Raw genomic sequence first — 27,832 nt, 5'->3', positions numbered from 1 at the left:
ACAGGTCAAACAAATGCCTGTCTAAAAAGGTAGGTAATTATTTGATTTTTAAAGAGTCCACAGAAACAGCAGGCTGTAAGGGTGAACGCAGAGCAAAAAATTTCGATCACCGGGTGCGTGGGATAGACACATTAGACCTAAGAGAGTGAGCTGAGGAATATGGGTGAAGTAGTTCCGCCACATACAGTATGTAGATGCCTGACTGTGCAATGCTCTGTACATAAGAGTGAGGCTTTTGAACTGAATCCTGTATGCGACAGGGAGCCAGTGAAGTGACCTAAGTACAGGGGTAACGTGAGATCGTCTATTTGACCTAGTGAGTTTTCCTGCGGCAGCAATTTGGTCCCGTTGGAAGTAATCTGAACCACCTAATGTACAGTTTTCTTCTATAGCAATCAATGTACCATATTTTATCCTAAAGTAAATATTAAGTTAACCTTTGTGTTTAAATGATGCTGTATACGAAGTAACTACCACTAAAGCTGTGCTATGTAGTGGAGTGAAAAGTACAATATTTATCTCTGAAAGGTAGTGAAGTAGAATATTAGATAATAGTAATACTCAAAGAAGTTCCTCAATAATGTACTTAAAGTACCCTTCCACTCCAAAATGTGATTTTTCTTATGTTTATGTCTGAACTTTACTATACTGAATTGTAGCTGTGAAAAGTTTGTCACTAGAGAGGTGTTTTCACATTCCTCTTCTAAAGGTGGACATGTCTGTGCACTTCTCTGAAATCTGAGATTCAAACATATCCGGGGTGAGCTTGATGAGGTGCGTCACCAATCCATGAACCAATCGCTGTCTAATACTTAAAAGCCAGCAGAGAAACCTGAAACCTCCAGCACAGAGCGGACTCTCAGCCACTGGCAGTTACAAGCTTACAAGCTAAAAAGTAACAACATTAAAGATGCTTATGCTTCATGACGGTGGGGTTCCGACAAAGCGCCCAAATTATAGTTGCAGACGGCGAGCAAGCGTGTTGCGGGGTTCCGCGAGACGGCCATCCCGCTGCCTCCTGTCTAAACCCATGAAGCCATGGCTCAATCTCCGATGTTTCTAGTCATCTAGCAGCGCGCTGCTCTTTTACTGGTCAACCTGAGGTAGATGCTAGAATGTAGTCACCGAACGAGATTACAACCACGCATGAGCACGATGGGCGGGGCGAGGCCAGATCAAGAATTTCTCAAATGAGGGAGAAAGGGTAGCCACTTTTCAGACTTTTATTTTACTCTTTATGTGGGTAAACCATGTTAAACAAAATATTGATCGTAACAGAGTAACTTTACATACTTTAAAATGTGTCTGGAGTGGGACTTTAAGTACTTGAGTAAATGTATACAATCCACTGCTGCTTGGTTCACTATGGACCAAAGATTTTAATCTGCTAGTGGCCGATATGAAAAGTCAAGGCATACATAAGGACTGATGATTGTCTGTACCAAATGTTACGCCAATCCAAATGTGTCAAGATATTCCTCTGGATAAGTGAAACCTTTGATGCTGCTCTGGGCGCTCATCAGGCGCTCATTAATGTCATCGGGATTCATCCTCTGGAGACCATAACTGTCTGTGTATATATATATATATATATATATGACATATTCCTATAATTTTATAGCAGCCTATCCAATAATTGTATATTTCAGTCTGAACCAAAGTGGTGGACCGACTGACCAACGATGGGCCCTGCAATCACTAGAGCAGTGGCAAAAAGCGGCCCGTGAGATAAGTCCGGCCCTCCAACAAAAGTATTTAGACCCCTTGTAAATGTTGGTTTTCCCTTTCATAGTTTAAATGAAAACCTTTACAGGATTACTTCTTTTTACAAATCTAATCTAGACAATAATGTTAATACAAGGCTAATTTAAATCCCAATAAATATGACCTCATAACATCTGATACTGGGCCCACATAAAGAGAAACATGTACATACAATGTGTCAGGCAATTTGACCAGTGCATGTTTCTGAAAAGTCAGATAAATTGACAGATGAATAACACACACTGACTATGTTTACATGCACATAATATTCCGTTTTTTGCCCTTATTCTGAAAAAGACGATATTACGACTAAGATGTTTGCATGGCTAATGAAAGTGAATATTCCACTAATATTCCCGTTTACATGTAGCCGTGCAAAATCTGTTTTTTTCAAAGTTTACCAGCGATGAAGGACTTGTTGGACTGTGCTAACACAGCGTCCCTCTTTCATTCCTTCAACCAGCTTCTTGAAAAGGTCGGCGTAGCGATGTGTGAACATATCCAAAAACCTGTTGATATCCAAGTCTTTGATAATGTTTACAAGTAGCTGTGTTTCTCCTTCTTATCGGGTCTGCGGCCCTGCAAACTGTTGGCTGGTTGGTTTGTGTACAGCAACCATAGCAACGCACAGAGCTGACCGTAAGCCGTAAACAGGCTAGAGGCCGTAAACTGTCACAAACTGCAGTAAAAACCCTGACTGAGACGTATATTCCGAATGCGCTGTATACATGTCCAAAGAATGCCTCTAAAACCACAATAATACCAGAATATCCCACGTGTCTTAATCGGAAAATGCTATATTCGGAAAAAGGCCTTATTCTGAATATCCAACTGGGACATGCTGTGTACATGACCTGTATCAAATTCAGAATATTGTCATATTCAGAATAATAGTGGAATATTGGTGTGCATGTAAACATAATCAATGATAATATAATCCTCTTCATTAAATGGAACCCTAATAGTACCCTGTGAATTCCACGACTTTAGCCTGTTTGACCAAAACAGATTTGTGTTAACGACAGTACTTTGATTCAACCATAAATGAAGTGGGACATTTTTATCATGTGTGGATAACATATCAATAACACCTCTGGTGGCGTAGTGCAGCAGTGAACATATATTTGCATATATGAGTATGTTTTGACAAATAAGTATAGACACAACCTGGTTTAACTCTGTCATCTTAAACATACTAAGGGAAGAAATCCGTCCTCAGATACCTTCCCAAGTTAATCTTAATGTTGTAGTGGTGTCTTAATGTTGGGATCTTATTGTTGGTACTATTGTTGTGGCGTTTTAATGTCATTTAAACTGTATTATTGTTGTGGTGTTTTAATTAGGCATCGACCGATACTGGTTTTTCAAGGCCGATACCGAATATTAGTAGTTCATGAAACCGATAACCAATATTTGGAACCGATATGCATTTACAGTGAAAATGAAAATCTTTAAGTCAAAATTAAGATTTTGGAATGTTACAAACTCCGACACAGATGATGTTTAGATGACTTAAATAATTAAAATAAATAAAATAAATCGTAGGCATCACTCCTTGACCCGCTAGCTGCCTGCCCCCTGAACACACTGTGAAAAAGCCCGGTCTCGGGACACAGGGTCATAAACGTCAAACAAATACTAGGGGTGCAGGCTGTGCACCAAAATACAACAAACCACTCCAGTCAATCACTGACAAGATGGTTATGTGCATGCACACTAACCCCCACCTCCTCCCCCAACCATCTTGTCGGTGATTGGCTGGAGTGGTTTGTTGTATTTTGGTGCACAGCCTGTGCCCCTAGTGTTTGTTTGACGTATAGTGCACCTTTAAGTCAGACTCAGTGGTGAGTGAAACCGAAGCAGAGGGACAGACACAGAGCTGTAGTCGAGCCAAAGTAGAACACTTTTTAATACATTAACTTTATCAGTTATCAGGCAAATAAAATGCTGCTATAGATAATCTGCAAACTGCCAAAAAATGGGCTGATAATCAGCCAGGGCCGATAATCTGTCTATCCCTAGTTTAAATGTTGTTAAAATTGTAGTGTTGTTGTGGTCTTGTCTTCATGTTGTGGTTGTTGTTGTCGGAGTGGTGTTTTTTGTTGTTGTTGTAGTAGTTGTTGTTGTTGTTGTTGTGGGCGAGTTTTAATACTGTGAAATTTGATTGTTGTCCTTTACTGCTGTGTTAGCGTTTTGATACTCCGTTGGTAGGTTTCCCTTCTGACAGAGATGTTATTCTCGGTTTCCTGCCCAGGGACTACTGATGAAAATGAGCTCATAGCTAACTCTGGTACCGCTAAGGAGCTGTGCATTGTCCCTGTCAATTAAATAAATAAATAAATACATAAAAGAGAAGCCCCCACCAGTAAACAAAGCAAAAACGACAAATCCATGGTTTAACCCCTGGCATAGAGCCATGGCCAGTATGGCACTTCTCAAATGAATGGATGGATATTTACTATGTGCACTGATTCCAAACATTGATTCTATTTTCACTAAAGTTAGTACCAAATTACATAGTTTTTATAGGAAACATACTCGGAAATTATTAAGAAATGATGCCAGTGAGCCTGAGGGTGCGTTTTAATCAGTTATTAATTTGTGACACACTTGTTTGGTTTGGGAGGGTCAGCCATTGTAAATCAGAGCAGGGTTGGGCTGCCTGTGTGTAGACACCCATTCTCTTGAGTTATCCCAGTTGATTCAAATCTAATCAACAAAGTGAGGCCATGATAAAAGAGGACTATTTCTGCATAAATAAGTGTGCACCCCACATTATACTCTATACTATTATACCTACTATAATAGTCAAGACAATACAATAAAATAATAACAAAATAGACAACTGTGAACCAAAAAAACATGTATATGTGACAAAAACAATAAGCACATAGTATACGCCTCTCCACACTACATTTTTTAAAAAAGCCCTCCAGAAAGTACTTTCCCTATTTTCTTTTTAAGGATTATTTTTGGGGCTTTTCTGCCTTTAATTGATAGGGCAGCTAGGTGAGAAAGGGGGGAGACATGCAGGAAATCGTCACAAGTCGGACTCCAACCCTGAACCTCTGCGTCGAGGTATAAACCTCTAAGTATATGTGCGCCTGCTCTACCCACTGAGCCAACCCGGCCACACTTTCCCTATTTTCTACTGTAAACATTCAATCTGCAAACCGTTTATATGACATGTTTTTCAAATGCCGCCACCCTAGCCCTCTCACCAGCCCACTCCTGGATTGACGGCACCCCTTCATTCTTCCAACCTCTTAAAAGAATCTGTCTGGCTATCATTAAACTAGTCTGGACCCAGCTTCTTATGTGCTTATCCATCCCTCTTAGGATTGACCCATCTCCCAGAACCAATCATCTCGGGCTGAATGGAACCTGGGTCCCTGCAGTCTGACATAGGTTATCACGTATTCCAGTCCAAAATTCCTGGACCATGTGCACACCCATTTTTTATCTGAACTGCATACTTCATAAGTATAGGCATTTGTCTGATAGCTGTTTCCTGGAAGATCAACAGCAGAATAAAGTACTGACCATGGTATATATTACACATGTAGAAATACTGTAAATATTAGGGAGGACAGAGATGCATGGGATGGTTTTGATCAAAGTCATATGTGAGTGACGCTGCCTTGCTGCTTTGTGGTGATGCCTCTCTGTAAGCTGTAAACCTCCTGATAAAAAACAACAACAACTTTCTGGACTCTTGGAACTGCGTGTCCTATTGAATGAGGCGGGGCAACAGGACTGTGGGTGTTCCAGGAGTATATAACAGGACGTGTATCTAAGAATAGGTCTGATTGAACACACGCCTCAGGCTGAGATGAGGGAGTGTTGAGTGTGCTTGATGTACCTAGATAACAAGAGGATTACTCAGTGAATCAGCAGGCAGCTTTCAGGTGAAGGACGCTAAATCAAAAAGTAATATGATGGTCACAGTGTGACAAGCAGTGTAATTGACTAACTTGCTGTGTATTTGTGTGTGTCAATTTTTAGGAATTTCACGAGAAGAACAAAGTAAAGGCAGTGGCAAAGACTAAGTCTGTCTCTCCAGGAATGGTAAGGGAATACAATGTAATCCTGCTGTAACATTTCACAGAAATCGACCTCAAGAGGGGAAAAAAACGTCTGTTTTCTCCTGTGGTGGCCATATATAATGTTGTAACGTTTGCTTCATGTTGTTTTCTGTTTAGGATGTGGGGCTGTTGGAGATCCCTGCTGAGCTGTCAGCCAGACTTCGCAGTGGAGCAGGTCAGCTTCTTATAATCCTACAGTCTGCACAGACGCCACTCTAGCTGTATTCCAAACCATTCACTCATTCACTCACTATTCCCTAAAAAGTAACCCTAGCTAGACTATCTGTCCAATCTGAGTTTTCTGTTGCACGACTAAAACAACTTTGGAACGTACACACGTTCCACCAAAACTAGTTCCTTCCCGAGGCTATTTTTGCAGAGGCACCGTGGCTCCGTCCGGCGCTTAGCCCCGCCCAAGACGATTGTGATTGGTTTAAAGAAATGCCAATAAACCAGAAGAATGCTGTGTGGACTAGCCAGACTTTTCTCCGCAGCGCTGTGGAAGAAGGTCTGGCAATGCGAGACTAATTAAATACATAGTGAACTATATAGGGAATGACCAAATGAGATTTCGGACACTAAACTGACATTTTCTAAACATTGTCGCGTCAGTAGATGCGCCGTTTTGTGTGTGTGTGTGACGGAGTTCATGCGTTCTCTTAATACATCCGTGAGTTCATGTCGGAGAGTGGCGTGGACACCACGAGAGGGCACGCGCGCCATTCGACGGAAAGGAGAGAGAAAGAAAAGGAGACCGCAGCGGTCCGGAGGATAATTAACTAGTTGGGATTTGGTGTGTGCGTCCAAAGCAGCTCCAATGTTTACTCTTTTTTCTGATGATGCCGGTCTCTTGCTCTTTTCAATATCCGTTTTCTTTTTCTGCGCGAAGAAGAAGACTCCTGTTCCTGACATTTGGATTTTGAATACTTGTGGTCCTCCATGTTTCCTTCTTCAAACTTGCCGGGGCCGAGAAGCAACGATTAGCAGCAGCAGCAGCTGTGAGTCGAAAACGCGAAAGGCAGAGCAGTATGTCCTGTATGTCCCTTACCGGCTAACGTATTTCAAGATGGCGCATCATTATGGAGCGTCTACCCCAGTTCATGCAAGCGCAAATGTAAAACTCCAAGCTAATAGGAATACTTGAAATTGATGGTGGTGGTCAATATTCATGAAAAAGGACAAGTTTGTGAAGGGCAACACAGATTTTGATAATAAACAACTAAACACGTTACACACTGGGGCACAGCACGACCAATCGCAAACATCTACCATCTACATATTCCTTGCAGAAAAATGCAAAATGCAAAATCCTTGATTAAGCGGCATGCTTTCTTAAAAAATGCGATGGAATATGCAGGACATTTATGCAATTTTATGCGATGAAATTGCGGGAACTTGCAAAAACTGCGGTTGTCGTTCTCTAAATGAACGGTGACGCCGTTATCAATCGAGTATTGATTGGTCAGTAGGCAGGGCTTTTACACCGGTTGATCTCTGATCTCCAACATAACCTGCTCCTGTTGTTTTGTCTCCGTCCACCAGGGCAGCAGCGTGCGTCAGGGGTCACAGAGGTGGCCCCTCCACAGGTGAAGGCAGAACACAAGCTCAGCCTGCCTCTGGATCTAGACAGATACCCATTCTCTCACTATGCCAAGTCCATATTAAAGGTGAGCAAGTTTGGGCCACACACATGCACATAATTCATTCATATTTGCTGTATATGGCCTACTGTTGTTTTGTGAAGTTGAAACAGGAAGCCTCGAGGGAACAAGCTCGAGGGCAACCGGATGCCAGGACTCTCAGAGTGACTGCAAGTCTCTCTGGTAAACTTACCGGGTTAAGATGAGTTCTTTTATGGTGAATGAAAGGCTTGATCCGACCAAGTAGGTCATCCAATCAAATCGAAGCATTGACGTCAATGCTGCTGCCAGTTCTGCCGTTGTTTACCTTTTTCTTCTTCTTCTAGTCCGTAGAAATAGCAAAGTCGGTAGGCTTTCCTCATTTGCGCCACCTCTGTTCAGAAGAAGACTGCAACTAGTGTCGCGACCACCACGCGCGAGTATAAACAGTTACGGCGCACCCATGACGTCACACTGGCGCTCGACAGGTCGGCTGCGACTAGTATACCGCGCGTTTAACCTGGTCGGGAGCAGGTTTTCTTCAATATACCTTGAGTTTCTCAGTCTCCTCCCTCTGACACAGCGATCTTTCATTTCCTCATTCATTCAGTCAGTCTGTATCAGGCGCATTTTAACGCAGTTTGTGGTTTATTGACTGTGTTAGGCAGACTATAAAATGTTTTTTTCTCAAAACATGGCATTTCCTTTTGTCAATGATCCCGTCGATGAAGAAGCTGTATTACTTCGCAGGGTGTTAAACATACGTCTGGAGATGATATTGAGGCCCCGACTATAGATGCATTTTCATCTCCAGATACTAGCCTACCTATCTGAGCGGTATCATTTTTCTTCCCAGTCTATCTGTTATGTAGCCTACATAACCTTATCCGTCCTCATATCACTAACGTCACCCATCGTGGACATGCTCTACATCCCAGCAGATTCTTTGTGTCACATTCCGTTTTTTTTTGCCAACAGCAGTTTTCTTTACACATTGGTGATGTGGAGCATATTAGTAAAGCCACTGTATGTAGCGCCATCAGAAAAGTGTGCCTTGCTCTGAGACATTTTTTTAAACGTTTTTGTAGTGTTCCCTGGACACAAACCAGTGAGAGCCATTAAAAAGGAGTTCCACAGGATTGCAGGTGAATGATGTAAAACCCTTTGAAATAAATGGTTAGAAATTCACCCGCAGGATTGCAACTAGGCTGGAACATACGCGTTGAGTTGAGCAGCAATTTTCTCCCACGCCAATTCTTGGTCTTTTGCAGGAGTTCCGGGTGAGATTCTGATTTTGTTAAACCTCCTTCCTGAAACGGGCTCCTGAACACAGACGCCAAAGACATGAATAAGACCCTGGTCGATCCATGGCTCTGAAGTCTCATGCTAGTATGAGAAACACACTCTTTATTTCCTGAAAAATGGGATGTCTCAGGTGCATAAGTTGATAAACAAGCAAAGGAAATTATTGCAAAAGAGACGGGCTGTTTATATAACACAACACTGACATGACTCCTTTTTTCCAGCTATGTCAGTTATTGTGGCAAATATTTGCTGCTGTAGCACTTTTGGGATCAGTTTCCTGTTTACACATCCAGCTGACACAGAGCAACATTGCCATTCATTAGGAGACGTGTTTGTGTCCACCACATGAATGCAAGTCCAATATTCTCTCTCTTTTAGCTGTTTCTGGTAGGGGTGTAATAAAAAATCGATATACTTGAGTATCGCGATATTTTATTTAGCAATACTGTATCGATTTTCAAAAACACAATATCGATTTCTTTTTTCTTTTCTTTTTCTTTCTTTTTTAGTTTACGTGCAAAAATATTCCTGTAAGACAGTTGTTCATGTTTAGGCTATGTTGTATTTAAACCCCCTACTGCTAGATGGCTATGCTGAGACACACCACTAGTGTCCTTGCCTAACAGTGCCTAGCAGTGCCTGACTTTTTGCTAGAAGCTAACAACGTAGCTATGGCTGAACTTTTACTTTAGCATATAAACATTAGCTCACTAAGAACCTGGGAACCACAATCCCAAACTGGCAGTTTGATTTTCTGTGTACTGAATTCTTTACCTAAAGTAAACTTCTTTGACTTTTATACACATCATGTTTTTTTTTAAATATTAGTTTTTCCCAAATTATACTTAAAAAAAAATCCCAATATATCGCCTTACGCACAGTATCGAAATATATTGCAATATACTGAATTGTGACCCATGTATCGTGATATGTATTGTATCGGCAGATAAATCCAATAAACAGCCCTAGTTTCTGGTCTCCACTCACTCCTGAGGGAAATATCAGTCTCGCTAGCTGCTAAACGCTCCACTATGTTCACCAGCTAGTTGCTAATTTTCACATTTTCTAAGTATAAATCTACTGTCTGTGTAATTGAAACTTTACACATTTTTAAATGTAGGTAATGTAGCGTGTTATTGCTTATTAAATTGTGCCTTTAGTGTTAGTCAATCTACCAGGGCCTTCAAGCAGACTTTGTTGTTAGTTTGTTTGTTAATATTGGAACGTTTTTCAGTGAACCATTCTATTCCTATGATGTACTTCCATTTCATAATTTCCTAAATCAGTTTCATACGGAGACATGTTCAGATTAATTCATGTATTCATTCAAATACATGTGTGTCAGTACTGTGAACCAACGCAGAAAAATATAGATAACCTCACAAGCATAAGGAAATAGTGCCTGTTTCAAGAAAAGGATGATTTAAAACATGGAGAAAAACTTGAAAATTAGATTAGAAATAGAATACATTAAGATTACTTTAAAAGGTTTATTATCCTTTACAATGCTCATACAAAAACATTCAACAGACTCACAGCTGGATGGATGAGAGAAGATGAATTGTATTTCTTATTTCTTTGTGAGTTTCCCCATGTTGTGTCCTCCTCAGGATACATGGTGCCAGCCTCAGGGCTACCCCCTCCAGAGATCCCTCACCCCTCTGGAGCCTGAAGATGCCAGGACTGCCCTGGAGATTTACAAACTGGTATATGGGTGTGATTAGATTAGATTGTGTAGATTACATTACATTGGTTTCATTCTCATTCCTTTCATTCATGATTTTCAATCCGTTTCTCCTCAGATCTTGCGGTTTACAGGTGAGTCGGACCTCAGCGGCTGGCAGGAGCAGATGCTGGGTAACTTCATCGTGGAGAGGGGTCAGAGCCGGCCGGTGCTGCGGGACGAGATCCTGGCCCAGCTGGTTTACCACATGTGGGGCCAGCAGGAGGAACAGGACAGTCTGAGGTGCTGGCTGCTGCTGGCCTGCTGCCTCAGTGCCTTCACCCCCTCACCAACACTGGACAAACCCTTGCTCAAGTAGGTGCTCCGCTTTGGTTACACTGTAAACCATGTAAATTTACAGCTACAACCTCACAGTATCTTACTGTTTAAATGTCATACAGGATCATACTGTAAATCAGGGGTCGGCAACCTTTTTGATATGAAGTGCCCGTTTCAAAATGTCTTATTTATTAGTGTACACTGGTAAATAACAGGTCGCACAACTGTGAACGTTGTAATTTGGCATGCGGATGTGAGAGTGCTTCAGCATGTCAACCATGATTTCAACACATCAATAACTCTCTTGCACATATATTGCCAGCGTGCCATTGGTTAAGGTACCGCGTGACCCCTGCTGTAAATGGCAATGCAAAATAATAATATTACAGCACTATCTGCGAATGTTACAGATTACAGGTATTTACTGTTAATACCAATGCATCTTGGGAAAATAAAGTAAAAGGCAGGAATTACACTGCTTCCAGTTTATTACTGTAAATTCAAATAAATAAGGTAAGAATCTATGTCTATTTACAGTAAAATACCTTCAAATTAAAAAAAACAAAAACAGTATGCTTACTGTAAATAAACAGTACTAAACACTATCTGTCTGAACATGACTCAGTCTGCAGTGCTCCCTGTGCAGGTATGTGTCTGACCACGGTCCGGGGGAGTACCGCTCACTGTGCCAACACAAACTACTGACATCTCTGCAGCTCCCGGCTCCCACTGCCCGCATCTACCCCCCCACCCAGCTGGAGTGGACCACTAACCAGAGGAAGGGCACCATGCTGCTGGACGTGCACACCTTTAACGGTGAGACCGACTGACTTTTCAGAAAAACAGTAACTACTTTACCATGGAAACGGAAAAATTGTGTTATTGCCAACTGCAGTATAAAATGATCTGCTGTTATAAACCTATAAGAAGCCATTTTATTTATTTTTTATTTTTTTCTCAGATGAGAAGCTGACAACTGAGGTGGAGTCCTGGACCACAGGAGAGCAACTAGCCTCATGGCTCCTTCATTCCAGGTACTTCTGAACATGCAGTGTGTTTAACGATGCATCGACCTGGATCGATATTTTTCGATTCAGTGATAAGCGATCCAATATCTATCGATTGAGTTTTTTTAGTTTCCTTATTTGTGTTATTAGTCTGTGTACTGTATTGTGGCGAGCTACATGGAAAGAATCACTCGAGAGCCCGAGCTACTAATTTCCAAGGTAGTTTATTGTCGTTCTACACACTCAATGCACAGAGGCCCCCAATCTACCCCCGTGTCTGGGTCATTTTTGGGGTATTTGTCTGTATTGTGTCTATTGTGAATTGAGTTTTTTAGTGTCTGTATATTCTCTGTTGTATGTTTATTGTTATTGGACCCCCTCCGAAAAGCTTTTGGCAGCTTATTTGGGGTTCCCCATTTCACGCCGCCTACATATGATCATTGTACCGCCTGAAATTGTGTTTTAATGATGCGATAACGACGTGTTAATGAAGTGAAACTGAACGGATGCAATGTAAAAATAGTAATACATATCATCATTTATTTTTAAAGTCCCACTTATATCTATTCTTTTTATTAAAAATCTCTTCCTTTTATTCTCTTCTTTTTATTGAAAATAATACTTTGTTTTACAATTAAATGTCTGGAAGAGCTCTTTAATAAACTTGTCAAATCATATTTTAGTTGCTGTTTGGGAGTTGATGACTGATTGTGTTAAATGGGCATATGAAATTGTCTCATCAATCAATGTCACCGATCCCGGGCCCCTGAACTGAATCAAATTGAAATCGTATCGTGACAGACTTTGTGATATCAGCAAATATAGTAATAAATAGTAATGATAAAACTAGTGTTTACCGCCATTTACTTGTTAAAGAGCCCCTATTATACTCCTTTTCAGCATCATATTTGTACTCTTGGGGGTCTACTAGAATAGGTTTACATGCTTTGATGTTCAAAAAACACATTATGTTTCTCATACTGCCCATTACTACAGCTCCTCTGTCTGAAACACTGTCTGAGTTTTTGGTCCGCCTTCCTGAAAAGCCCAGTTTTCTCTGATTGGTCAGCTGGCCCACTCTGTTCTCTGTTCAAGCCACTGGGCGGGCTGTGCTTGCTCAGGCATCACCAATGGGCAGCACATATGAAAAACTGGGCTGGGATTTTCAATCAGTGACATCACTAATTGAGGAATTTCAAACAGGAATGTAAACAAGCCGTTTTTTGACAGTTGAGAAATGCTGTCTGTGCGAGATAAAGCCACATTTGGCGTGAAATGTGTTTTTTGTACTTTAAACATATTACATACACACAAAAAAAACTATATAACACTAAAATCCAAAAAGCATAATAGGGACTCTTGAATGTGTAATCTTGGTTTGTCCTGCTACATGTGGTAGTTTTGTATCCCTCCGCTGTGTGTTGGTGTGTCATAGAGGTGTGTCAGAGGCGGTGCAGGGCTGGTCAGTGTCTCTTCTGACCGATGATGGCTGGTCAGATCTGGCTGGCTCGGACTTTGTCATGGATCTTCTGGCTGGCGCTGAAGCTGAAGTGCTGCCACCACCAGGGACTCCCTCCTCTACAAATTCCGACTACCTGTTCAGCAGCCAGGGAGACAGGTACAGCACTGAACAAGGGACTAGTTTTTGGGTTCAATTCAGGATTGTTTTAAAGAGTTTACTAATGCAATGAGCATGTGTGTGCCTCTCTTTCTTTCTAGGATGCCAGCTACAGATCTGGATGACTTCATTCCACCGGCGCCTCCCATGCCAGCTCCTGGGCTGCCTCCTTTTGAGGGAAACCCCTGGGGAAGGGATTATCCTCAGGAAGGTAGGCGCGAAATGGGTATGCTTAACAAAAAGGATTATTGGATCATCAAACAGAGTATGGACATTCTGTTCTATTGCCTTTAGAAATAAAAACAAAACAAACTTTATTTTCATTTGTCACATACAATTGACAGTACAATGTAATGAAATTTAAGGCCCACTTTACACAGCCACCCCAGAACAAAAGTGTTCAGATAACACTTCTTACAAAGCATACTGAACCCCGTACTGAATCCCGTACTGAACCCCGTACTGATCCCTGTACCGTACTGAACCCCATACTGATCCCTGTACCGTATTGAACCCGTACTGATCCCTGTACCATACTGATCCCCGTACTGTACTGAACCCCATAAGGTCTGTTGCTCTCCTGGCATCTCTCAGGCATTTTTCATCAATGGCAAATGATGACTCAGTCCTGTCACCCACTTGTCTAAAGTCAGAGCTGACCTCCAAACTCTTCCTACACACGCCCTAATCTTCCAAATTAAAAGACTTCTCTTATCAGCAGAACTCTCACCTCATTCATTCTCCAAATATAGCAAAACAAGCTGTTCTCTTGGTCTATCAGTTACTCTGGATTTACTTTCACTCAATTGTGTTTAAGTGACTGTGCTCAAGGTCATGTAACTGAGACTGTTTTGAACTCATGCACAAATGTAATCAAGTGACTTTTCAGTGTCCTAACTCAAGGCTCTATTACTAACTGGGCAAAGCAGACAACTGCTCCCAGAGGCCCTCGACCCTCAGAGGAGCCACTCAAAGGCCACAGGCTGACACTGTGTTTGGTTTGTGGTCATTTGATTCATTGTAATCTTGTCTGGCACCACAACATTAAATATTAATTCAAATGACAAGGGTTGTTAACTGGGACCTGCAATATTATCTGATCCCAGCATAGTCTTGTAGACAGGGTTTCTGTGCGGTCTTATAAAGTCAAAAATAAAAAAAATGTTAGGCCTTAAATTCACTTTAGTATTATGTTCTAGGTCTTAAATAATTTTAAACAGGTCTAAAAACGTTTAGTTTTACAGTGTTTGTATTTCATTCCGTGGTGTTGTAGTTCTTTCTTTTGCTACTCTAAATATAATTCCGGGGTTAATTGAACTTAAGAAATTCACATGGGGAGCTATGTTCATTTTAACAACAGCAATCCTGGATCGCAGTGATGCCGGCAGCGCGGTCCACCTGGCCAGATCCCTTTGAACATTACTTAAAGTGATCATATTATGCTCATTTTCAGGTTCATAATTGTATTTAGAGGTTGTACCAGAATAGGTTTATGTGGTTTAATTTTCAGAAAACTCCATATTTTTGTTGTACTGCACATTGCTGCAGCTCCTCTTTTCACCCTGTGTGTTGAGCTCTCTGTTTTAGCTACAGAGTGAGGCATCTCACTTCTGTACCATCTTTGTTGGGAGTCGCACATGCACAGTACGGCTAGCCAGTCAGAAGCAGAGTATGAGGGAGTGCCATGCTAGCAGCTAGGTGAGCATTATAACATGTGTTACAACGTGACGAACGTTCGTCAAGGAAGTAAAGGCTGGACTACAATAGAGCTGTTTGGAGCAGTTTGTGAACAGTGTTTTCTCTGGAAGATGGTAAGTCCCTTTGGGGGGGACTTTGGGCTTTTTCACTTTGTAAACCTATAACATTTATAAAAACATTTATAACACAATAAAGGAAAGGGGAAAAGCCAAAAACCATAATATGAGCACTTTAACATAGTTTCATAGTTGTCCTCGATCACTCGCTGTAGTGATGCGTGTATGATGATTCCCAAATATGTAATTTTGCTTTGGGTTGGTATTGTACCACTAATAGCTGATGTCACATGTCTGTTGTTCAATAGAAGAATATTAGATTTATTCCAATAAATTTTATAGCTGGAGATTGAGCCAAATTTGTTGAAGATCAAGACTGTTTCCCCATGGCACTCCATAACATTTTAGGGCTGATCTTAAGCAAAGATAGAAGTAGAAGGATGTCCTGGGGACCTCAAAACTAGCTCTCAGGTCTTCAAAACTCAACATACCTTTCTCATTGAATAACTGGTCTAGAGTATAAATACCTCTGTCCCTCCACTGCTTAAAAGCAAAAGGTTTGTTACCAGACATTAAGTGTGTATTGGGGTATTTGTATTCACGTGCCGAACGTGGTGATAGGTTAGCATACACTTTTTTGGACAAACACCTGCAAAGGCCAGGTCTTGCAGTCTTAGACTTCCAATGAGGCTTTGCTCTATTCCTATCCATGGAACTGTAGATGAGGGGTCCATCCACACTCTGAGGGCCTGTAGCTAAAAGGCCTTGTGATACATTTTAAAGTTGGGGAGGGCCAGGCCTCCAATGTTTGTGGTATGTTGTAAGGTATTTTAGCCTAGGTTGTTTATTGTTCCAAATATACTGCCGAATTAAAGTATCAAGTTTCGTCCAGAAATGTATTGGTAGGGGTAAGGGGATCATTGAACTTAAGAAATTCACACAGGGAGCTATGTTCATTTTAACAATAGCAATCCTGGACCGCAGTGACCCCGGCAGCGTGGTCCACCTGGCCAGATCCCTTTGAACATTACTTAACATAGTTTCATAGTTGTCCTGGACCACTTGCTGTAGTGATGCATGTATGATGATGCCCAAATATGTAATTTTGCTTTGGGTTGGTATTTTACCACTAATAGCTGATGTCACATGCCTGTTGTTCAATAGAAGATTAGATTTATTCCAATTAATTTCATAGCCGGAGATTGAGCCAAATTCGTTGAAGATCTTAAGAAGTTTTGGAATAGAGTCCTCAAGATCAGAGATATACAACATAATATCATCTGCAAATTATGATATTATTATTATTGGATTGAATCTGGACATTACATATGTTATTTTGCCTTATGGCTTGGGCTAACGGTTCAAGAGAGATCGCAAATAGCATGGGGGAGAGCGAGCATCCATGTCGAGAGCCCCGCTCGATGGGAAATGGCTGAGATTGCAAGCCATTGGTTTAGACTATGGCCGTGGGATTCGCATATAAAATATGCACCATGTCAATGAATTTGGCCCACAAACTAAGCCTCTCCATTACTTGCCACAAGTAGTTCCACTCTAGGCAGAAGGGCCAAAGGGTTCCAAGATTGCCTTGTTTTTGAGACCTCTTACAAGTGTAGATGAGGTTGACAACTGTTCAGGTTGACTAACAGAAATAGCTATTAAATGGTCAAAATTCCTTGATTGTCATGAAAGAAATTGCATAGCCTGCGTTAATTAAAATAAAATTTTGTTTTGATACTTTTTACTATGTAGTTTTATAGTACATTCATACAGTGCTTTTTTGTGAAATTGTATTCATTTATTTGCAAATCAAGTCCACAAAACAAAATACATTGCATACTGCACAGTTGATCATTAGTTACTAAAGCATATTGCCCTCTCTCAGACAATACATTTTCTAAACCCTCCTTTTGTCCTGTTTTCAAAGTTTATACATCAGAAATTTGGGTTTCTTTAAACCAAATTGCCCAAAAATAACACAGATTGTTCCATACAACACTCTTGGCAGATCAAATTTAGGATCAGTTCACTTCTTTCATTGAATTTTGAGTATTTTATTTAATTTTTATAGCATTTGAAAAAAGAATGAAATGGTTTCTGAACAGTATCCTGACTAAACTTTGACAGTCTGTGATAGTCCACTAAATCGTAACTACTTGTCAAAGTAATTCATGTCAGTCAGTCAATTTTTTACTCAAAAATTAGGTATAATTTCATATAAATGAGGTTTATTATTATGAATTCCCAAAATAAGTGTAAAACTAGTGGTAATAAGTCGATGTTAATGGTGAAAAAAAGCAAAAAAAAACTTGAAAAAAGGGTTATTTTTACCTGGTAGAACAACAAGTTGCATGATTGACAGGAAGACAACACAAGGGTTGAATAAAAAAAGACAGGATACATACACACAGAGGTAGTATTGGTTCCACGGCGCATTTGTTTTGTCCCAGGACCCACTAATGAGTAATTCTGACCCTGTCCAGCTGTTCAGCTGTTCTAATCTCTCTTCTGCACCTGTTTGCAGGTCGTGGGAGACAGATGGATGCCTACGTTGATGACTTGTTTGACCCTGTACTGGACCAAGGACCTCCGGTCAGTGATGTCATCGGATTTACAATATTTTATTATTTAATTAAACTGTAACTGTAATTAATGTAAATGCTATACTTGCCTGTCCTGAGAAAGTTTTATAACATAGGTTGTATTGAGCATGCTCATTAGTCTGTGGTGGATTGTGTATCTCTGGTTGTATCTTATTACTGAGTGTGTGTGTGTGTGTGCGTCACCGGGTTGTGTTTCTTGCTGTCCTTTCCTGTCTTTCTAGTAACTAGTGTGTGTGTTTGTGTGTGTGTGTGTGTGTGTGTGTGTGTGTGTGTGTGTGTGTGTGTGTGTGTGTGTGTGTGTGTGTGTGCGTGTGTGTGTGCGTGTGCGTGTGCGTGCAGGACATGGAAAGAGTAGCCATGCTAAACCGCAGGATGAGAGGAGGAGGAGGAATTGGACCCATGTATGGATCTGGTAGGAAAGCTGGATCTCCTGCTCCATCTTTACGATACAGTCCACACCCTGTGGATTATAATCCTGTGGTGTACTCTATGATGCATTATAAAGCATTCTTAAATGGGTTGTACTCGATGTTTAGAACATTAATATAGCAGCTATTAATCTGTGAAAATATAGAGCAGTAAGTGCAGATATGGCTGTTCTTTATTCTGATAGTAGGTCCGGCCACGGGTGCATGTTATAACTTAGAGCACAGATCTTCAACAGGGGGTCTGTAACTCCTAGGGGGTCCTCAGAGTTGCGGTAGGGGGGCCTCCAAACTACTGTTTGATGGTTTAAAAAAAAAAAAAAGAAAATATACATCAACATGAATCCAACGTATTATTAGTAAAGATACATATTTATTTAGGTAAGGTAAGTGAAGGTAGCCATCCAAAGATACAGTTAAGCTTAAGGATTTACTGTGCCACGTTTTAACATTAAAACATGATGTATAAATATATGAATATGCCAACTATTATTATTATTATTATTATTATTATTATTATTATTATTATTATTATTATTATTATTATTATTTTAAAAGCTTAGTATTGTATGCACCATACCAAGGTATGCGTAAAGGCTTTAGGCCACCCTACATGTTATTGTTATCAGGATTTGTGCAGGCTTGGACTCAAAAAATGCAGAGTTAAGAGGAGGCAGCTTAAGGTTTTGAAGGTGTATTAACTTAAAATGGCTACAACAGAAAGTGTCCTGAAGCAAGCAGGTAAAAAACTAGGAAAGGGAAAATCCAAATACGCTAGGAACAAAACTACACAGGGATTGGATATACCCAAGGCAGGAAGTAAAACAAGAAACGACACAGGAGAAACAGACACTACAAAGTAAAACAGGAAACTGAAGCATGAAAACATACACAAGGATGGAACTATACCAATCAGAGAACACAGAAAGAACACGGGTAACACACAACCATGAAACAAATAACAGGGAAACAGTCACACAAATGAATTTGGAATGAATTGACAAAATAAAACAGGAAACACCACAACTAAAAACCACAACCATGACAATTGTCAAAAGCCCAGTTTAATATGCAGCTCAATTGTATACAATATGTGTAGTAAGGGGTCCCTGCTCCATTTCTTTTTCAGCTGAGGGGTCCTTGGCTTAAAAAACATTTGACCTTTTACTTAGAGGTATAAATGTTTTGCCAGTAAGGGCTCAGAATTTTAAGTAAGTCAAGTCTATGAAAGGCTATTTGTGTCTCATTTGTGAGCATACGATGAGAAATTTTAAGCACAACAAAATTATTTTTCCAAGCACATCAATTACTGATTGAAAGATCCTGCAGAGCAACACAGGAATATTCCCTCCTTAGTACGGACAGACATACAAAGATGTTGTATATACAGAATATAGTATGTATAGAGTATAGTATAGTATATATAGAGTTTGTAGTATGCAGTACGTTAGTATGCAATTGCAAACACAACCACAGTAATATAGTTAACAACCAAGAAATACAAATTAGCCATGCTACAAAGTATAAGGAATACAGAACAATAAAGACTGCAAAGTAACTTTTCGTAACTTTTTCTTCTTGTTGTAAGACGGTTTGGACTTTTCCGGTCTCATTTTGGAATGAAGTGATTTAGTCTCTGTAAATAACTGATCATTCTGTTTTTCAGGAATGCCCATGACAATGCCAGGCTATCCTATGGGTAAGTGAGAAGGTCACCAAGAATACAAATGTTGTGTTGGAGAAATGTCCTCAAGCCATGAATCCATGAATCCATGAATTTCATGTTGATTGGCTAAAATCAATTTGTTTTCTAATCTTAACCTTGCCTCTGCTCAGGAATGGCGGTTAACCCTGCAATGCCCAGCTATGGTGCAACTCCCATGATGCCAGCCATGCCAGGTATGAATCTTTCATCCAGTTAACTCAGAAAATAAGTTTTCATAATAATAATTCAAAATGGTACATAAAGCTCATTTAACACCATGCACATGAAAGAAAAAATAAATCTAATAACACACATATGCTCATATTATAACTTCGCCTTTGTGTGAAGAGGTTCTAGGTAGATGTAATTGATTACTTGTCATCACTGTTAAATGTGCAGATTTCTTAATGTCCAATCATATGTTTACCTGGATAACAAATTGAGAATGTAAAGCAAAAGCAAACACATTGACCTACAGTATTACATCTGGACTTATTAGCAGTGGAGCAAGCAGCTTATTACGCCCTCCAACAAAGTCATACTGGAAATTTTCATTTGTGGACACAAATATGGGTATATACTGTAATTGGCAAGGAGAAACATGATTTGATATAGGAAGAAGGATATATACAGTAGGTCTGTCTGAGGTTTCTGCCTGTAAAAAGGAAGTTTTACCTTTTTGCTTGCTCTTGGGGCTAATTTTTGGGTCTCTGTGAATTATAGTGTAGCCTAGACCTACTTTATCTGTGATGTGTCACGAGGTAACTTATATGATTTGACACAGTAAATACAATTTAATTTAATTGAATATGGACATTACACCTCCCAAAATATCTCTCATAGTAAACGTATTGCATGTGTTAAAGAGCCCCATATTGTACTCCTTTTCAGCATCATATTTGTACTCTTGGGGGTCTATTTATATAGGTTTACATGCTTTGATGTTCAAAAAACATATTATGTTTCTCATACTGCCCATTGCTACAGCTCCTCTGTCTGAAACACTTTGTCTGAGCTCTTGGCCCGCCTTTCGGAAAAGCCCAGTCTGCTCTGATTGGTCAGCTGGCCCACTCTGTTGTGATTGGTCAACCAAATTCAAACCAGCCACTGGGCGGGCTGCTCTTGCTCAGGCAGCACCAAAGGCCAGCAAATATGAAAAACTGCGCTGGCTTTCTCAATCAGTGACATCACTAATTGAGGAATTTCAAATAGGAATATGAGTGAGGTGTTTTCAGAAAAAGTTCTGTCTCTGGGAGAGAAAGCTACATTTGGAGTGAAATGTGTTTTTTTGTACTGTATACATCTATTACATACACAAAAAAACTATAAAACACTAAAAGCTGGGAAAAATCCCCAAAAACATAATAGGGGCTCTTTAAATGTTGTGTTTTACTGGTTCTTTTGCTAGTGATTTCAGTGTAGTTGATTACTTGAAAAACAGTTTGTGGTATTCATCCCTACACAGCCATGATGATGCCTCAGACTCCCATGCCTGCCCCGCCTGCCGCTGACCCCATGCAGATGGCAGCATCACAGCAGGCTCTCATCAACCAGCAGGCCGTTATCATGGTGAGGACAAGCTCACAAGGCATACTTTTGTTATTTGCAGGGTGTGATCTAATGGTGGGGATGCGTGGGATTTCCCCCCTTTCTGGTCTACATATCCCTGCTTCTGCTAAATTATTTTTTATCCCCAGTTGGGATAAAATGTATCCCCCCCTCAAAGTGATCAATGCTACTTCACCAATAGACCATCAATTATATACCTAAAATAAAAGTATTATTAACTAAATAAAGCGCTGTAACGTGAACAGTTGCTGGTTGTATTTAGCTGCTACAGAGCTCCGGGACGCCGGCTACCAGCGGCTGTTGTTTAGCTGCCAATAGGTGACTGTGAGCCGGCTACAGGCACCGCCATATGACGGTCCTTTCAGGGAACGTGGTAGTGGAGTTTAGTCAAAAACAGTGAGCGTCGTGTGGCGACGACAGTTAAGTTTAGGCACCAAAATTACTAGTTAAGTTTAGGAAAGAAATTGTGGTTTAAATTAAAACACTCCCAAAGAACAAACACACGTTTCCTGGGTGAAATTATTTTGTTTTCTCCTCGAAGTGAACTCTGGCTTGAAAGCGCTGTGTTTTATGTTGACACCACGTTGTGCTATTTCATTCTGAGATTATTTTCCATTGGATATTGAAGTTCATAAATAAGTGTTTTGGCATGGCCGGCCGAGTGGCACTATATCCGTGGTATTGGAAGGGGGATTTGTTTTGTTGTGCATGATTAAAAAACATCCCCCCCCCCTCTGCTTTTTTTCACAAATCGCACCCTGGTTATTTGCCTCTCCACCCACATCTTCATTTCCTAGCTCCTTCTCCAACCTGCCCTCCAGGTGTGTACTATCATGTCCTCTCTCTTGGTCCCCTGCAGGCCCAGCAGATGACCATGCAGGCAATGACTCTGTCCCAGCAGCAGACACAGGAGCATCAGAGGAAGCAGAAGGAGGAGGAGAGGAAGAAGCAGAAGGAGTGGGAGAGAAAGCAGGAGGAGCAGGAGAGAAAGCAGGAGAAGGAGAGGCAGCAGAGACGAAAGTCTGAACAACGGTCAAGGGAACGCTCATGCTCACCCTCCCCCTCCCGTCGAACTCCGTCACCCCCACCTGCCAAGCCCAAAGCACCTGTACCTAAACCTGCCTCCAGCTACAGGAAGCCTGAGCCAGAGGTAGTTCTGTATATAGTTTTTTTTTGTAGCGTACTCCATTTTTCTCTACTTTCCTACTATGCCTGATTCTTCCTTTCACCATATATTCAATTCAATTTTCAATTTTATTTATAGTATCAAAAAAGAACAAGAGTTATCTCAAGACACTTTACAGATAGAGTAGGCCTAGACCACACTCTATAATTTACAAAGACCCAACAATTCCAGTAATTCCCCGAAGAGCAAGCATTTAGTGCGACTGTGGCGAAGAAAAAAAAGAAAAACCTCGGACAGACCCAGACTCTTAGTGGGCCAGCTTCCGGTTGGGACACAGAGACACTGATACAGATATACAGATATGCAGATATAGAGAAATGTGATTCATATTAAATATAGCAGTTGGTGTGTGGCAATTATAGTAACAATAAAGATAGTGGAACTATGACTAGAAATAATAGTTGTAGCAGTTCAGGGTGTAGCAGGGCGTAGTAGGGCGTAGCAGGGAATGGCATGCCGGCAGCTGCAACCATGATTTAGGTGCCACCATTATCCACTCTTCTACAAACTGTCCTTTTATTTATGTTCAGGTGTATACCCTCAACTTGGGGATTAGGCCATGGCGATGTGTGCTCAAGTTGTACGCTGATGATGTTCCATAATTTCTTTACAAAAATCCATAAGCTTACCACCATGTTTTTCCCAGTGTTTTTTTTGACATGCCACTGTCTTCATCAGAAAAATTTCTTTCTTATTGTCAACAAATCCCATTAAAAGACAAAAGCCAACAATGTGTTAGTCCGCCTCTCAATAGGCTACTGTCTGACTTCTCTACCTTGTCTGTGGCTCCAAGCCCCAAGCCCATTGGTTCCTGCTGATGACATACATCTTTAAAAAGCTCACAAATATAAAGTTTAATTTTTTTTAAAGGCTCAGTAATTCCCTAAAAATCTTGGTCACTATAGCAGCAAACAGGAAGGGATTGTGCATTTGCTGGGGACTATTTTACATGTGTTCATGAGTCAAAATAAACTACTGTGTGTGTTTATGGTAATAAAGGAACGTGTCAGCCAGTATAACAGTGTTGCCCTGTTTTTGGATACACACACACAATACGTATTAAAAGATATTGCAGTACTGGTACAATATTGTTATCTGCTAGGGATAGACCGTACCTGGCCGATTATCGGGCCATTTTTTGGCAGATTATCTGTATCTGCATTTTATTTGCCTGATAACTGATAAAGTTAACAATTAAAAAGTGTGCTACTTTGGCTCGGCTACAGCCGAATATCCCTCGTTAGTTGAAGTTAACAATATATTAATTGTTGTTTTGGACCTGCACATGTGATTTGTTGATAATACAGAAAGATAAAGAATACTGCAACATTCTACTTTAATTCCATAAATGTGAAGCATTGATATCACTGGTCTGTTTCCGCCTCGTGTAATGACGTGTTGTGTGCTCATGTCCATTGCTTCTACAGCCAGCCAGAGAAGTGGACTTACCAGATCCAGATGACCTGCACTCTGTCAGAGACAAGACGGAATACTTCCAGAACATTGGTGAGTGACAAGCAACCATTAGTAATATAATAGTCTCGCATTGCCAGACCTCCCTCCACAGCGCTGCAGAGGAGGGTGTGGATAGTCCACACAGCATTCCAGGATGGGAGAAAAACATGCTCTGGTTTATTGGCATTTCTTTAAACCAATCACAATCTTCTTGGGCGGTGCTAAGCGCCGGACAGAGCCCCGGTGCCACTGCAAAATAGCCTCAGGAAGGAACTTGTTTTTGGTGGAACATGTTCAAAAGTTGTTTTAGTCATGCAACAGAAAACTCAGATTGGACAGATAGTCTAGCTAGCTGTCTGGATTTACCCTGCAGAGATCTGAGGAGCAGTTAACCATAGTCCTCATATACAGTGGGGCAAAAAAGTATTTAGTCAGCCACCAATTGTGCAAGTTCTCCCACTTAAAAAGATGAGAGAGGCCTGTAATTTTCATCATAGGTACACTTCAACTATGAGAGACAAAATGAGAAAAAAAATAAGTATTTGGTCAATAACAAAAGTTCATCTCAATACTTAGTTATATATCCTTTGTTGGCAATGACAGAGGTCAATGTTTTCTGTAAGTCTTCACAAGGTTTTTACACACTGTTGCTGGTATTTTGGCCCATTCCTCCATGCAGATGTCCTCTAGAGCAGTTTTGGGGCTGTCGCTGGGCAACACAGACTTTCAACTCCCTCCAAAGATTTTTTATGGGGTTGAGATCTGGAGACTGGCTAGGCCACTCCAGGACCTTGAAATGCTTCTTACGAAGCCACTCCTTCGTTGCCTGGGCGGTGTGTTTGGGATCATTGTCATGCTGAAAGACCCAGCCACTTTTCATCTTCAATGCCCTTGCTGATGGAAGGAGGTTTTCACTCAAAATCTCATGATACATGGACCCATTCATTCTTTCCTTAACACGGATCAGTCGTCCTGGCCCCTTTGCAGAAAAACAGCCCCAAAGCATGATGTTTCCACCCCCATGCTTCATAGTAGGTATGGTGTTCTTTGGATGCAACTCAGCATTCTTTCCCCTCCAAACACGACGAGTGGAGTTTTTACCAAAAAGTTCTATGTTGGTTTCATCTGACCATATGACATTCCGTGACACTATGGTTCATTGACAATCGGTATCGTGGCAAAAAACATGATCGGGGCATCTCTATTCCAAACATGACTAGGACTAACAATGCACGTTGATGTTTGCTACAACAGTCAAAAATAACCTCGAGTTTTGACGGACACATTAGCCAGAAGTCATCCCAATCCTCTTCTGGATCATCCAAATGCTCTCTAGCAAACTCCAGACGGGCCTGGACATGTACTGGCTTAAGCAGGGGGACACGTCTTGCACTGCAGGATTTGAGTCCCTGGCGGCATAGTGTGTTACTGATGGTAGCCTTTGTTACTTTGGTCCCTGCTCTCTGCAGGTCATTCACTAGGTCCCCCCATGTGGTTCTGGGATTTTTGCTCACCGTTCTTGTGATCATTTTGACCCCACGGGGTGAGATCTTGCGTGGAGCCCCGGATCGAGGGAGATTATTAGTGGTCTTGTATGTCTTCCAGTTTCTTATAATTGCTCCCACAGTTGATTTCTTCACACCAAGCTGCTTACTTATTGCAGATTCAGTCTTCCCAGCCTGGTGCAGGTCTACAATTTTGTTTCTGGTGTCCTTTGACAGCTCTTTGGTCTTGGCCATAATGGAGTTTGGAGTGTGACTGTTTGAGGTTGTGGACAGGTGTCTTTTATACTGATAACAAGTTCAAACAGGTGCCATTAATACAGGTAACGAGTGGAGGACAGAGGAGCCTCTTAAAGAAGAAGTTACAGGTCTGTGACAGCCAGAGATCTTGCTTGTTTGTAGGTGACCAAATACTTATTTTCCAGAGGAATTTGCAAATAAATTCGATAAAAATCCTACAATGTGATTTTCTGGATTTTTTTTCCTGTGTACCTATGATGAAAATTACAGGCCTCTCTCATCTTTTTAAGTGGGAGAACTTGCACAATTGGTGGCTGACTAAATACCTTTTTGCCCCACTGTATCCACCGGAGTTTAGAACGCCAACACAAAGAAAGAGGAAGGTAACGGACATCCGACCGAAATGAAAGCCATCCGGCGGAATTTCCGGCGGCACCAGAGCAATCCCGGAAGTGGAACGTTGTGCTTATAGACTAGTAAAATAATGAATGTAGCTTTTTTTACTTAACTATCTTTTAAACTGTCTCTCATATATACACAAACCCCACTGATCCACCCCTTTGCCTTTGAAGAGAATTGAAAAACATGTCAGCCACAAGGCCATCCTCCCAGGTGGTGGAAGAAGTATTCAGATCCTTTACTTCAGTAAAAGTACTAATACCACATTGTAAAAATACTCTGTTACAAGTAGAAGTCCTGCATTGAAAATGTTACTTAAGTAAAATTATGTAAGTATCATCAGAAAAATTTGTATTAAGTATTAAGTAAGTATTAAAAGTAAAAGTACTCGATGCAGATAAATCCTGGCATGAAAAGAAAAGACTCAGGTAATGTACAAGTACCTCAAATGTGTACTTGAGTACAGTATTTGTACTGAGTTACATTCCACCACTGATCCTCCCATTACTCATAGTCATATAGTAATCCACTATATCTAATTTAGTATAGAATATACAGTAAATGCAGCAGAGGTTGGGGCTGCAGGCTTTCTCACTCAAATGTGTTGAAATTAATGTTGTAATGGCTCACTAATCTTAAAATGTTTATCACTTTAAATCATCATGCTTATAATAGTCTATATCCACAACGTTCCACTTCCGGGATTGCTCCGGTTCCGCCGGATATTCCACAGGATGTCCTTCTTTTCGGCCGGATGTCCGTTTCCTTCATCTTTCTTTGTGTTGGCGTTCTAAACTCTGGTGGATTTCTGAGGACTATGGTTAACTGCTCCTCAGATCTCTGCAGGGTAAATCCAGACAGCTAGCTAGACTATCTGTCCAATCTGAGTTTTCTGTTGCACGACTAAAACAACTTTTGAACGTACACATGTTCCACCAAAACAAGTTCCTTCCTGAGGCGATTCTGCAGAGGCACCGTGGCTCCGTCCGGCGCTTAGCCGCGCCTAAGATGATTGTGATTGGTTTGAAGAAATGCCAATAAACCAGAGCACATTTTTCTCCCATCCCAAAATGCTGTATGGACTAGTCAGACCCTCCTCCGCAGTGCTGTGGAGGAAGGTCTGGCAATGCGAGACTATTACTTAATAATTTCCCAATTCCCTCATTCCTCACCATCTGTCTCTTCTACTGTCCTCTAGGCTTTCAGCCCCATGGTGAATCCAAAACCCCAAAGCCTCGGCCAGCCCCCTCCAGCCCGTGCAGACAGCAGCAACGCTCCCCGCCATTACCAGCTCCATCGCCATTACCGCCTACAGCACCAAAGCCTGAGGGTAAGATGATGAGCAATGGTTCAGTGGACTAGATCAGGGGTGGCCAACCTGCGGCTCTTTGCCTGCTCCTGTGAGGCACTTACTGTGTGGCTGGGGGCTGTGTTATTGGTTGATTTCTTTTTTTTTTACTTTGTTAAAAATATTTCAGATGAATCCAAAAACATTTAAATGCATCTGACAATACTGCCAATACATTTACCAATAATTATAAAATAAAAAATAATGGTGTCATGTAGAGCTGTAACAATTTAAATGTTTACTGTA

The 27,832-nt window shown here is 41.0% G+C and overlaps 1 protein-coding gene across 1 annotated transcript in view; it reads left to right on the top strand.

Annotated features, from left to right (window-relative positions):
- Nucleotides 1-27,832, top strand: part of myo15b (myosin XVB) — a 97,779-nt gene that overhangs the window by 31,257 nt on the left and 38,690 nt on the right. The window contains exons 25-40 of the mRNA XM_078279998.1: nt 5,770-5,832; nt 5,967-6,024; nt 7,392-7,516; nt 10,384-10,479; nt 10,576-10,811; nt 11,422-11,591; nt 11,737-11,809; nt 13,218-13,400; nt 13,502-13,611; nt 17,679-17,746; nt 18,097-18,169; nt 20,019-20,081; nt 21,353-21,456; nt 22,316-22,606; nt 24,070-24,148; nt 27,437-27,568. Of these exons, the coding sequence (XP_078136124.1) occupies nt 5,770-5,832; nt 5,967-6,024; nt 7,392-7,516; nt 10,384-10,479; nt 10,576-10,811; nt 11,422-11,591; nt 11,737-11,809; nt 13,218-13,400; nt 13,502-13,611; nt 17,679-17,746; nt 18,097-18,169; nt 20,019-20,081; nt 21,353-21,456; nt 22,316-22,606; nt 24,070-24,148; nt 27,437-27,568 (1,924 nt within the window). The remainder of the gene's footprint in view (nt 1-5,769; nt 5,833-5,966; nt 6,025-7,391; nt 7,517-10,383; nt 10,480-10,575; nt 10,812-11,421; nt 11,592-11,736; nt 11,810-13,217; nt 13,401-13,501; nt 13,612-17,678; nt 17,747-18,096; nt 18,170-20,018; nt 20,082-21,352; nt 21,457-22,315; nt 22,607-24,069; nt 24,149-27,436; nt 27,569-27,832) is intronic.

The sequence above is a fragment of the Sander vitreus genome, chromosome 21 (assembly GCF_031162955.1).
Source record: "Sander vitreus isolate 19-12246 chromosome 21, sanVit1, whole genome shotgun sequence".
Classification (NCBI taxonomy): domain Eukaryota; kingdom Metazoa; phylum Chordata; class Actinopteri; order Perciformes; family Percidae; genus Sander; species Sander vitreus.
This window is presented reverse-complemented; position numbering and strand designations above follow the sequence as displayed.